At 33.2% G+C, this 14,687-nt stretch overlaps 1 protein-coding gene across 1 annotated transcript; it reads right to left on the minus strand.

The window, feature by feature from the left end:
- Positions 1-130: 130 nt before the first annotated feature.
- On the minus strand, positions 131-8,267 carry LOC127701956 (solute carrier family 23 member 1-like). Its single transcript, XM_052205931.1, has 7 exons — positions 8,259-8,267; positions 5,939-6,096; positions 4,654-4,772; positions 3,433-3,506; positions 1,571-1,752; positions 424-544; positions 131-163 (listed from the first exon to the last, which is right to left on the minus strand). The coding sequence occupies exons 1-7, from the start codon at positions 8,265-8,267 to the stop codon at positions 131-133; spliced, it is 696 nt and encodes a 231-aa protein (XP_052061891.1).
- Positions 8,268-14,687: the final 6,420 nt, after the last annotated feature.

Below are 14,687 nucleotides of genomic sequence, written 5' to 3' on the forward strand. Positions count from 1 at the left end.
TTATGGCGAAACAAAATATGTGATGAAACACAACTAATATTATCTTATTAGAATATAAGCGTTTATCGTTTGAATTTAAATGCATCATGGAAAAAAGCTAATCGTTATAACAAGATGTCAATTTAGAATTTTACTCGTATTTTCTGTATCTAGAGTTCAATAACTATAGTACAATACTGATTCCATAGACATCATATTAAGAAAAAGTACAATAATTTCATTAGTTGAAGAAGGAGTTTTTTTCGTTATTGTTTGTCTGAATGTGGTTATTTCAGCAGTTTTTGCTTTTGTGAGTTTTCCAAAATAGCGGAAAGCCTTTTTTTGTCCAAATTTTTATAACAAAGGCTTAATGACTTTTAATACATATTGTTCATTCATGTGCAGATTTGGGAAATAATTTTGTATTGTACTATCAAAACTTACAGCTAGAACTTGTTGAAGAGGATATCTGATAAAATGAAAACCTCTACCTATTGTTATCACAGGTATCGGCATGTTCCATCCGTTCATGTAAACAGCAAGAATAAGAGAAATCAGACATGTCCTGATGAAGAAAGTATTTAAGTTAACATGTTTTATCAAGTCATAATAAATCTTATCACCTTCTTACCAAACAATGTAAGTGAAGATGGTCTTTAAATTAATACTTTGAAATCACATTAATTTGAACTATTTGTATTCACTTTTGAAAATGTAGTAGCGTATATATATTTTTTTGAATCTCAAAGTTAGCTATGTGATATCTACAGGGTGCACTTTGTATATAGAACTGATTAAGAAACTACGCCTCTTTTGGGGAGATACTTAATATTCATATATATATATTGTTTTGTTTACCTGGTTGTATGATCTTTTATCTCATAGAGACACATCTTGGGAATTTAACTAGTATACAGACAGTTGGATAGCGGTCAAATTGAATTCTCAAGGAGACTCTTGGTAAATGAAGAACAGTTCGGAATTTTAGTTCAAGTTTAAACTATTAGACGTTTCAGACATATATAAAAATATGCCGCACAACCCTATGTTTTGACATTTGCAAAAATTGTAGTGCATGTGAATTTTCCATTCTAGGAAATTAATTTTTTACGAAACTTCATAGTAAAAGTGTATAATTTTAGCCATAAAAGGAGTACCTATGGAAAATTGTATTGCCTATATTTACAGAAGTGCAACCTATAGGCATAGTGTTATCCTTTTTTTTCAAATAATCTAATCAATCTTTTCGACATATTTTTTTAAGTTTGTCATAATTTGGTTTTTACGTAATCATTTAGACATTTCAAATTATGTCAAAACATAATAGACACAATCACAGATTCCATAATCAACAAAAATTCTACTATTTCTGAATAATTGTATCCAAAAAAATGTACATTTAAAACACACATTTTTAGCAGATATAATTAAGTCTTGTTTGTACAACTTTAGAAGTTTTTAGGAAGAAAACAAATGTCTTACAAATCCTTAGGAAGAATAAAAAATTCAACTTACCTGTTCTAATCCCTCCCCTAAAATAGGATATCAAATTGTATAACAAAACCTTCTGAAGACTAGATATTATACATACCCTGCTGATATTCCCCAATTAGGATCACAAAATGTGTTCATAACTCCATCAACTTGTATTCCTAATAAAAGTAACGTTGGGACAACTGTTAGTGGTCCAACTACTTTTAATATCACACCAACAAAACCGGTCAATCCAATTAGCATGTGAACTGCTCCAGCAATGATTAAACAACCTTGCATCTGCAATACAAAACGAGGTTAAAAGTAAGAAAGTCAGATAAAGCAGAATTACGTATATGTTGTTAAAACCAAATATGTATTATTAAACTTATTGATGAATATACCATTTTGATTTGAATATATAAATTATTTTGTTGTTTACTTATTTCAAAGCATTAATTGGTTATAAATGAGAGGCGACAATAGTTTACCGATGTTCTAAACTCGTAAATCTATTTGGAATATACCAAACAAGCGAAAAAGCCCGAGGGAAGTGCAGGAACTGCATACGGAGCTAGATCCAGTGCATCGATAAGATTCGAACATAATAATTTAATAGATGATATCGGATATGTTCCTCATGTCGTAACTACAATATCCTTCCCTTTTCACGAATGTGACCTACCGAATAAGACTATTTACCTGATTTGTAATAACATAAGCAACACGACGGGTGCCACATATGGAACAGGATCTGCTTACCCTTTCGGAGCACCTGAGATCAACCCCCCCCCCCCCTCCCCTTTTGGTGGGGTTCGTGTTGCTTAGTCTTAATTTTTCTATGTTGTATCATCTGTACTATTATTTGTCTGTTTATCTTTTTATTTTTGGCCATGTCGTTGTCAGTTTCTTTTCGATCTGTGAGTTTGACTGTCCCTCTGGTATCTTTTGTCCCTCTTTTAATAGTTTACCAATGTTCAAATCTCGTAAATCGATTTGGAAGAGACAAATAACCTCATCATAGATACCAGGATTAATATTTTATACGCCAGACGCGAGTTTTGTTTAAAAATAAGGACTGATTATTGGCGCTCGATTAAAAAAAGTGAATAAAATGAAGTTAACCAACAAAACTGAGAGAATCGTATCAACTCTGAATTGAACAAGACCGGTGTGTCGACATGGTAAGCGTATCACCCGCCATGTGAATTCCCACTCATCAAAGATACAAGGCTTATAATGTTGTACGCATGACTCGATTTTGTCTACAAAAGACTCACCAATGACGCTCTGTTGGAGCAGTTTTTGTGTAAGGAGCACACCCCTGTCGATAAATTCCATATAATGTAAACACACATCAGCGTAGTGTATTTACTGAGATATGTAAACGCCATACGATGGAGCAGATGGTATGATACTACCAAGAAATTGAAAGTTAACAATTTGAAAATTCCATTTTTAAGTGTTTTCGTCCCTAATTTCACTAATAAAGCTTCCTAATATCAACAACCGTTTAAATAAATTTAAAAACAACCAATATTATCCTTGAACTTAATCTGTGTCAACGAAGTTCATGGGATTTATTATAGGTGATCGACAGAAATGTTGTAAAAAGTTTTGCTAAAGTTCCAAGTCAGGAAAAAATAGGAATCAATTCATCAAATTATTCATTAATTGCAGGCAAAATTTCAAATATGTGTCCAAGCTTTTTGTGAAGTTTCAGGGATAATGCTTTCAGTTATTTAAAACTTCACTCAGTACTTGGAGAACAGAGTTTGTGATCGAAAAACCAAATGACGTATTTTGGTTGGTTGATTGTTGAGTCTGTGTACAATAATCGTACTCCAACGTTTTATGACTGTAAGACCAAAATTAAAAAATCTTAGAAGTTGATTACAAAAAAGAGATACGCATTTTACCTGGCAGATCACCTGCCTGTCCAACTGACAAAACGAATTCCATTTTGGCACTTAAACTTACGGCTCGAAGTCTTGGCATAATAATATTTTCACGGTAGCCAGCCACATCCAGTTCATTCGTTGTAAAGTTTAACCCTGATTAAAAGATAAACGTTTATATACTATACTTCAATAATTTTCAGCAACAAGAATGCACATGCAAATTAAGTTAATCTTAATTACATAAAAAAAAACCTTTGTGATGTATTTAACGACATAAGTAAAGCGCATTTATTCGTTTGAATACATCAGTCCTATACAATGCAATCTATTCAAATTTATCTATATATTTATCTCCCAGTTACGATCAGGTTTGAAATAATTGGTAATTTTGGAAAATAGAATAAGAGAGGAACAAGGTTTTTTTTTATATATATAGTTCATACTTATTTGGTAAAATCTATCAATGCCTACCTTACCATAAAATGTGAGGTACGTAACATGAGCAATGGGACAGAGAAGCAAAATGGAGGTGTTCCCACTTATATGAGTAGAAAGCTTGTACATAACACTTGCTACCTCGCTTTATTCATTTTTCATTTCCCAATCAATCCAATTATTTATCTATATATCAGTCAAAACGTTTTTAGTTTGGTGATTAAAGATTTATCTCGTCCAACTCGAAAGTTGCTTCTGAAACCGCATCACTGACATAATGTACATGAGAATGATTTTAGGGCTAGCCTTTTATAGTTATCAAACGTCCGGTCAGATTGGGGACGTTAAATCCGATGTATCGTGTAAAAAGAGTGCCACGTTCTTTGCTTCTTAAGAATCCTTGCAACAACTCTATGAGGGGTCCGTAGGTGGCCTTTTGCGAGAAAATTTTCTGTCCCTAAGCAATATACCCTCATTTTCCAGTAACATTCCAAATATCCCCGACCTATGTCCCGGACGGCCTCTATAACAGGACCTACCTATTGCATTAAATGGTAATTTGTTTTCGTCCTGAACATGCATGAAATACTTGCCATTGGTCGTTAAGTAGCCAAAAATCAATCAATCAATCATGGTTATCACATCTAAATATAACAGAGGAATAATCTTGTCAATAAAATATAAATCACTTCATAAAAATTAATGAACTTTTATCAGGAACATAAAAGTATTTGAAAATGTATGTTACTGATTGTTCTTAAACATCAAAAGCAATATGATAATCAGTCTAACCCGACTAACAATTTAGCAAAAGATAAAATTTTTATTGCAGCTGGCAAAATCTATCATAAAAAGGTATCCGTACCTGAAGTTGCATTGACAATTACTTTATAATCCACTGCTGGGCACTTCCACTCCGGCAAGTCTGACAAAACTAACAATGGAAGAATATATGCAACAGTAGGTCCTTGGTAAACTGGAAGTCTTAAAAGATATATGTGTATTTCTTAATGTACATACTTTGTATTGCTTTTGAACACTGACATATAATAGAAATAAAAGTTACTTTGAACCTTCAGTTATTTGAGCTAGAAGCTGTACAAAAGCCCAGCTGATAAATATAAATTGAAGGTTGTTACAGATATTAACCCATCTAAGAATTCCGGAATATTTCGCAGAAACGTGTTCCCTTTTTTTTTTTTAAATACATAATAATATCTATTAATTTAATTTCTTTTCTGTCTTAATTTTTGTTGCTATAACTCATGTTATTACCTTTTTAAAAATATCATTATTTTATGTATATACAGATTGTAGAGCTGTTTTGTATGACCCTATTTTTCCAAACACGACTATCATGTACATACCAGAATGTTCTGCTGCGTCATTCTGTGCATCGAGACTCCGATCGTATTTTTTTTATTGCATACCGAGAAACACACTTGAAATTAGCCGACTTTACTTTATAGCTCTTTCTCATTGTTGAAGGCCGTACGATTGCCTTTAATAGCTTACATCCACATCATTTGAACTTTGGTAGATAGTTGTTTAATTTGCAATCATACCACATCTCTATTTCTATAGGATCATTAATCATATCACTCAAATTTTTGTCTTCCAGAACTAAGGAATTTCAATTTTATATTTGTGGTTTGATGAATAAAATGATCAATAAATATTATCTTAAATACCATGGTTTGTTTTTTTTCATATTTTGAAGGAAATTATAGCCAACCATCTAAGATGCATTAGATTAGTAACTAATTAAAATCCAGCTAGACATCAATTCTATTGAAATTTTTTGTAATGAATAATATCAATATATTAATTATAATTATATCTACGCGATTACCTCATTTTATTGTACTGAGATCAAATGAAAATGGTGCTTGATAACCCAAATGACGACCTTCCAAGTTTTGAATGAATCAAATTAAGCTTATTTACTCGAACAAGCAAATGTTTTTCTTGTTCTTTATGATATTTATTTTTATATAAGTTGATATCTTGCTATTTCGGAAAGGGAATGTATTTTGCTCATTTGATACTTAGTTTACATTGTTAGCGCGCATCTAAAAATATCCTGCATCGTATTGGTTAAAATACTTTTCCAAATTATGAAGTTCTGAAATCAACAATAGGTCACTCACCTGACGCCAAAAGTTGCTTGGAAAAAGGTCGTTATGGCAGACAGAAAAACGGTTGTTGAGAGCATCCTTGTTTTGAGCTCGTTGTCATCGTCCCCACATACAACTTGGGCAACCATTATTGCTGACATAACACAGAATGGCAGACCCATCAACGTTTGCTTATAACACAACATCAGTAAATTAAAATAACATTTTCATTTCATTGAAATTAGCATAATAAAAAGAAAACTATGGAAGCCAGGAGCCCGTAAGTTGGTGTCGGTTGCTGTCTGTTATAACTTTTTATTTTGTTTATTGTTTTATCATACATGGCATATGTTTTTCTCATTATTGAAGGCTCAACGGTTGCCTATAATTGCTAACACTCACTTCCTTTTAACTTATATGGATAGTTGTCTCATTAGCAATCATACCACCATATATCTCCTTACTTTTATATTGCATATAGTTTTCTTTTAAATTGTTAACATTTTGTCATCCTAGTGATATGTGGAGCTTACTATATATACTGCATGCTCATCATGTATACCCGTATGGTGACCTCAGGTTGATACATTCCATGTCCTTTGGTTTTCTTGATGGATATTTGTCTCATTGGCATTGATACACCATCAATGAAAGTAGTTTTAATATTCAATAACGTTTTATTCAATCAATTTATAATTTGATTGTTAAGATTGTAATGGTTTTGTGTCCACCATTAGGGTATAACATTTGACATGAAAACAGGTTTGAACTACAAATGTTTGCTTTTATTTTGTTCTTATCTTATTGTAACCCAACAACAAATTATGCCATTGTTTCATGACAAAATGACAAGTGTTGGCTTACAGGGATTGTAATTCTTTAAAATAAACTCAAATGTGGAAAACCATTAAACGATTGAAATTAAAATACAAATAACACTTTGAAAAGTATGTGGTGCAGAAGCGGTTTTCTGGATTTACCTTCATCAGAAACGATCCAACCTAAAATATAAAACACAATATGATAAATATGAACCGAGAGGTTCAAAATGGACCTGTTTAATTCTCAAACATACCTGGAAAGCAAACAATAATGTCATCAAAAATGATGGCGTATCACTAATTCTGTACAAAAGTTTCCAATGCTCTTTATCTGTTTGAACTTCGGTGTTAGCAGCTTCCTGATCTTTTGATATATGTTGTATTTTGACTGATTCCTCGGGACTTTTCTTTTGTAAAGGATCATTCTTCTTTTTCAGGCGAATGTGGATACCCTTCAATAAGGAGATTAAATCTAATTTTATAGGATTTCCCTAATCGATATCTTTATTTTTACTTGGATTTTTTTTTCACCTATTCATTTCTCCTCCGCTATTGGCCATTTTGTTCATAAGTTGGCTTTATAGAATTTTCATTCAAACCAAGGTCAAGCATTTTCCTTGGTGAATTATGATTGTGATCGTATCTATTTCGTATATTGAATAACTTATTGTGATGATCTTAAATCTGAAATAACTTTTTGTAATTGTAATATGCTCTTATTCTAAGATCATGTCTGAATATATATTTGATAACTTGGTTGTAACATGCATGTTCTAAATTAAGTTTAAACAGAACATCAGATGACAGTTTTTGGATGTAAACAATATATATTTCTATCAGTTCATTGTAATTAGAAAAGCAGTTATCTTCTTTAAAGTATTTTGATAAAATATGATGTCCCCCATAACCCCCCCCATTAGACAATTGTCCACCAAAGACAATTGATTGTCAGTTGCTTAACGTCCAGTGGCAAATATGTAATGCCATATGAAATATGAAATGCATGTTCATGACGCGATCAAATAAATAATAGATACAATACGTAGGTATGTACTGTAATAGAGGCTGTTCAGGATGAAGGTCGAGGAAATTTGGACTGCCACAGGAAATTGAGGGTAATTCAAATAGGGACAGAAATTTTCCCTTGCAACAGTCCCCCAACGGGTCCCTCAAAGGGTTGTTGCAAGTGTTCTTAACGTACAGAGAGCGAGGCACTCTCACTACAAGAAGTTTCGGATTAACGTCCCCGTTCTGAACGGAAGTGACTGCGTACCTGTACATCTCGCATAGTCAAACGGACCCCACTTTTTAAAGGATTTTACTGTCGGAAGAAGACCATGAGTGACCATATTTCTATTTCTTTTTCCCAGTCACCATTGAGGGTAAATGACGTATAAGTTAGCACGTATAGGTCGCCGTACTGCCCTCAACAATGAGCAAAACTCATTCCGCCAGCTAACAAATGTTAATTTCGTTCAGTTGTCCTCTATTGTATAGTTACACTTAAAAAAGAGTAGTCAAAGTTTACTCACCAAAGGCATCTTGAATGTTTCAGGTGATTCTTTAGGGTTTAGTAGGGCACTTTTACATGTCGCAGTCGTGTCAGGCCAAAACTCATATATCAGATATTCATATCAATGGCTCAAGGATTAAAAATCAAGGACAATATGAAAATGCCATGCAATGTTATAAATACCGCATATCTTTGTTACAATAAAAGTTATTGACAAAGGCCTTTTATTTTTATTTGTTATGATAGTTTCTTTATCTCATTATTCGCATAACAACATGGTCAACAGTCAAAGGACAATGACATTGTTTTTGGGGATAACACAAGTGTTACAAACATTGATTCATCATAATTATGGGTTGTTTTTAATAACATAGTAAAGGCTCCAATAAGGACATTCAACTTAACTCGCAACCCAGAAGTAAAAACCAGTTACCAACCCTTGAATGTGAGGTCGGATAATCAGTTACTAGTATCCTTCCAAGTTCGATAGCTGATAATCAACGTTCAACGAGAAACAAAACGTTGTTTGGTTCTGTTCCTGTTAGATGGCTCTCTTATTGATATTTATATATACATAAAATATTACATATAATTGTAACGAATAATAGAATAACAAGGTCGGTTTCCGTTTTGAATATTTTTTCAGGAGCAAAAGGGGAGGTATGATAAGAGATATTATGTGGCACCTGCAATTGCAAAAATATCAAAATCGTTCAAAACTTTCAAAATTATGTTAATTTAATCAGCATAATCTTGACACTTTAGTACAGAAAGGTCACTTGTGATGTCATTGTGACACCATAAATATGTTGACATTGATAGATTTAGTTTGAATTGTTTATAACCGAACCTGATATATGAGATGAAACTATACAACTACTAGTATACTATATGTGAATATTAAAAGTAATAGGTGCAACTTTACTTGTCTGTCTTATTTGTTTTTCGTTTATCGTTTTATCATAAAAATTGTTTTTTTTTCGTTTGAATTGTTTCAAGTTTTGTCATGTTGGGGCCTTTTATAGCTGACTATACGGTATTAGTTTTGCCCTATTATATTGTTGAGGATCGTACAATCACCTATAGTTACTTGAATAAGCGCCATTTGGAATCTGGCAGACAGTTTTGTCATTGTCAATCATACCACACCTTATTTTATCTTAAACAAGTTTTATACGAATTTACTTTTTGTCATGCGACAATATCAGATGATCGTTTTAAAGGGGCATCAGGTACGAATTAGACAAAGAATTAAGATATGATTATTAGTATTGTAAACATTTATAAAAGCGGAATACAGACATAACATATCGCTAATGTATTATTGGCTTGCAAATCAGTAATTCAAATCTTTTGACCTTTATTGGAGATGGGTTGCGCACGTTTTCTGACAGCATGTGTTCAGCATGTTGATTTATAAAAAAGAAAATAATATCAACATTGTATAAATGAAACAAGGGAGACACCAGATAAACAATTATTTGACTGATCAAGACCCAAAAAAATCATTCTTATACAGGTAAAACGATGATTTATATATAATATTTTAACCTATAAATCAAACAAAACTAGAACATCATTATACGTTTGCACGTGCTTGTGTGTCCATTTCTATATCTGTGTATGCTTATATCGGGTTTTATGTTCGTCGGCAGTCTTCGTGGGTCTTCTCGATAGATAATTAGATGGCTTCTAGTCGAAAATACGCACGAAATTCTGATACATTATAGCGAGTCCATGCATGGTTTATTGTTTCTTCTGGCCTTTTTGTAATTTGGACAAACGTTTTAGTATGTTAAATACTTTACATATAAGTATCTTAAATCGGCACAAACGAGAATTTGGGTCAAATCGGTAAACATGGATATGACATCTAATGCCCGTTTAATTTATCTATTCACAATATATTGCTTTTGAAAATACTCCATTTGAGTGATAGTAAAGGTTTTGACTGCACACGATAACTAGGTACAGGTTTCCTGAAATGCGGCATATTTGCCTCGGAAAACATGAACATGTATGCAAGCGGCTCAGTAAAATCCGCGATATTAACAGTATAATTTAAAAATAACGGATTTTTTATTTATTCCTAACATTTACAGGAAAGGGAATGTATATTTGTAAATTATTGGCTATTACCAGTCAGTTTGGTTCAATTTTGTCAAAGTTACCAAAGATTAATTCCCCCACATAAGCACGTCTGTCCAAGATCAGGAACCTCGTCAAGTTGTCTTATGTATATGTCATATCTTAATGTTGTACGCTTTTGGGATAAGTAGACCTTTGATTGTGACTTTTTTATGTATTCACAACGTTTATAGACTCCGGACGATTAAGAGCTCGACATTCTGTATAGACACCAGTCTTTTGCTGACCAGTCTATTGCGTTATTGTCCTCTAGATATATTTTTGATGTTTGTGTCGTATACAAGCTGTCTCGTTGACATATACCACACATTTCATACAATAAATACTTATTTTATGTGACTTAACAGTGTATAAGTTTATTTACACCAAGATGCCGTTAAATGAAATTGGATATCCTTCATTTATCCTGCTTTTCACTAACATATGGTCAAATCGCTATAAATGACCCTCTTCCTTAATTATTGAAAACGATCATTCTGCATTGACAATAATATCTTGGTGTAAATTGAATACACCAAATCGGACCAACGCACTCATAGGTGTGTCCAATTCAAAATAAACATGTTGGGTCTCTTAAATATTCATCCGAGGAACTTCAGAAATTCAATATTCATAGAAATGATAATTTGAAATAACTAGTGTATTGCAATCTTTAGTAATAAGAGACTCTCCAGATGAAGCAATACTTTCTTACAAATATTTTTTGTCATACAATTTTTGGCTTTTCGCTACATCTATAAATACCCTTAACTGTATATATACTTTTAACGTCCTTAATTCATCCGCATAATGTAACACTTAAGTGTTATATAAGCATCGTTATCCTTGATCTTATTTGTAGATTTATTATACCTTTTATATCATCATGTCCATGATTCATTTATATTTTCCCGACCTTCGGATGATTGGTACATCTTAATTCCGTGTAATAAATATCCATTAATTCCTTTTAGTTGCTTCAAGCGATAAATGTTATTCCTTGACATTACATTGTATTTTATTACCTTTCATAAATTTGATTTTAGTGTTTTAAGCTCACTTATCTTATTAAAAATTAACGGAAATATATATTAAAATAGATTTAATTTGTTTGATTGACTGTTGGTTGCTGAACGTCCAGTGGCAAATATTTCATGCATGTTCAGGACGAGATTTCATTTGACCATTTTGAAGTAACTCAAAAGTGGCTATCGGTAACCCTAATCAGTATTTGGACGACTGCTACGGATAAGAAGCCGCATTGTTAAATTTTACTTGAGTATTCGAGAGAAGAAATTCATTGATTGTACCCGGACGCAATCATATAGCAACACTATTAGTTCGACATAACTATGAGGAGATCAAGCGCCAAGGTCGCCACTACACAAATGGTTTAATTAGATCCTCAGGTTTTGGATCGTTGTAGCGTAATTATTGACTTTGTCTATTATTGACGTGTCGCACTCAAAGGAAAAAACCGAGTGTCATGTTATGTCTGATGCCAGAGGACCGTCTTGAATTGTCATGTCCATTTAGTATTGTTGGAGTAAATACCTTTGGACCATGGAAACCCGTTCCACGTAGAACCCTAGGAGGATACTCAAATCGTTGGGCTATTCTCCTCACCTGCTCATAGTGACAAGACCACTAGCAGTTCAAATCTAACTCTTCGAGGCTATGAGCTCTTTAGCGCTCATAAACGCCGTCAGAAGATTCATGGCTATTAACGACTAATTGAATGTTTTTGATTCTACAGTGAGAGAGGAATGTTTGGCGTTGCTAGGAGATTATTTGACTCCATGCTCGTCAACGCCACTGGAAGGAACCTTTAACAAGACGTGCTCGACACGTTCTTGGCAGGAGTTTCAGCAATAATGCACTCTGGACAACATTTTTCAGCTGTTACTTATTTAATTACCTGGACGTTCACTGTTGTTTATAACTTCGTTGACTTTTTTTGTCTACCTCATTATTTCACATCGGAATTTCAACATATATCAACATTTACTCTGCACATTTTTAAATTGTATTATGGTTTTTATCAATTTATTGGTTGAATCTATTAAATATTCATCCTAGGTGACTTCAGTAACAATGGACAGATTACAGATCAACTAAATTCAATTTACATAGAAACAATGATTAATAACTGGTGTATTGCTATCTCCAGTTATACGATACTTTTCAGATGTAGTAATGCTATCTTACAAATATAGTTGTCTTTCAATTGTTGGCTTTTTATTTCATACCCCTTTTCTTCCAAAAATATATTTTTTCTCCATTGGATCGCCGAGCAAACATCTATAAAGACTTTTTCTGTATATATCTATATATTCATTCATCTTCAACCCATCTTAAAAGGGAATTAGCTTAATACAAAATAAACATGTTGGGTCTCTCAAATATTCATCCGAGGCACCTCAAACTATGCAGCCGAACACACTTCAGGCATTCCAACGGGTGTGAATAAGAAAATCATTTGCAAATTTAAATATGAGTTTGGAGGTAAAAGTAGGTCTTCGAGCAAAACTGTACGAGTGTCAGATGGATGACGGTAAAACTATTAAGCCAAGGAAGACAAACGTTAAATCTTACCAGATGGAATCAGTACTTTGGCACATGGACATTATAAAATTAAAGAGAAATCTAACTTATAAATAAGAATGATTTTTTTAGTATCCATTGATGGACCTATTGGAATTGGTAAAAGTACATTGTTAGATTCGTTAGCAAAAGACACAAAACACGTTTTTTTTTTGCCAGAACCTGATAAACAGTATATGCTTTTAGAAGAATTTTACCATGAAATGGCTCATAAGAAAACAGGCATTTTAGATTATGCATTTGCATTACAGTATCAAATTTTACTCGCACAAAAGGAATTGATTCAACCAGTGTGGAATACTACTTATCATAGAAGAACGTGGGTTATGGTTTGGTCGACATATTTTTGTAGAACGTTTTAAAGAAAGAATGGTAGAGGAATCGTTTACACTTTTAGATCATTATTATAATTTGTGGACGCATAAACCCGATGTGTTGATTGTTCTAACAGCTCCACAAGAAGTTATTTTTAATCGTATTATTAATCGCAGACGGACAGTATAGAAAAACGTTTCGAAAGAGTATTTGCCGACACTTATTACAGCGTATAAACATTTAGTAACACTTCATCCTCATGTCATACAATTGGACACGAATTGTAGTACTGAAGACGTCTTGGTAAAAGTAAAAACGATCATTGTGGATCTTCGCGTAGAACAACAACAACATCAATAATAGAAAAAAAAACCTTAAAGAGATACGAGTGAAACCGAGTGTGAGCAGATTAAGACGGATATAAAACGGATGGAGAAAGGATGTGATGCAGCAAACAAAGAACTCGAGAAAAAATTGACGGACAAAGTGGACAATTCTGAATGTGTTTCTACCAACGGCGGTATGATGAACAGCGACATAGACATGCAAAAGTTTCGCATCAAAAACCTTCCACTCTCCAAAAAGGATGGCGAACCGGCAACCAAAGTCTATTTTAGCATTTTGGAGGATAGGATTACCAAGCTCAACAGTTAAACTAAAACACACAACCTTTCTGTCTTTGGGAATAACCAAAGAACAGAAAGCTTGCTACTATTGCATGTCTGATTGTTTGATCTAAGAATTAAATGACTAAAGATACCCTTTCCATTTGACAAAGACCTCTTTCACACCACCCTTGGTTCGTTTTCGCAAAACCTTTTCGATGCGGTTTAATTTTTGATCCGTCTTTTGAAATTTGGGCTAATAGAAGGAACCTTGTATTTCCTTGTCATTGAAATCCTTGATACGGTAGGTTTGAGGTTGAGTGTTTAACACGTGGGACACAGTAAAGACTTCTTCGGTTCACCTAGGGGTGTATCCCTTTTCAAAAATATCTTTCTTTTTGGTGATTCGAACCTTATTCCCTATTTTAAATTTCGCCTGTTTTAATGGAAGAATGTTACCATACAAGTTCCAATAGGCATTTTTTTTATGTTCTTTTTGACATGCAGCGATAGGAGTCATTTTAAAAGATCTATGTTAAGCCGTATTGTACTGATGAAGAAGATCATCCAAGACATCGATGTAAGTACTGTGGAGTTGGCTGAAAAGTATTTTAACATTTTTTCTTTCATAGTAAGGTTCCATCGTTCAACGACACTTGATTTTTCTTCATTTAGTTTGGTAGAGTAGAGTTTAATATCATGCTTCTGAAGTAACTCCTTGACGTCCTTGTTGTAAAATTCAGTACCTTTATCTATCCATAAGGAATACGTGATGATGATGTGAAGACTTTTTGAAA

Source organism: Mytilus californianus, unplaced genomic scaffold (assembly GCF_021869535.1).
Source record: "Mytilus californianus isolate M0D057914Y unplaced genomic scaffold, xbMytCali1.0.p SCAF_5, whole genome shotgun sequence".
NCBI classification, from domain to species: Eukaryota; Metazoa; Mollusca; class Bivalvia; order Mytilida; family Mytilidae; genus Mytilus; species Mytilus californianus.

Excerpts from the sequence above, each read along its gene's own strand:
- LOC127701956 (XM_052205931.1), bottom strand. Across the intron at positions 4,773-5,938 it reads CAAGCAACTTTTGGCGTCAG|ACTTCCAGTTTACCAAGGAC; the intron begins GTGAGTGACCTA and ends ATATCTTTTAAG. Across the intron at positions 164-423 it reads CTCTTCAACAAGTTCTAGCT|TTATTGAACTCTAGATACAG; the intron begins GTAAGTTTTGAT and ends ATTGTACTATAG.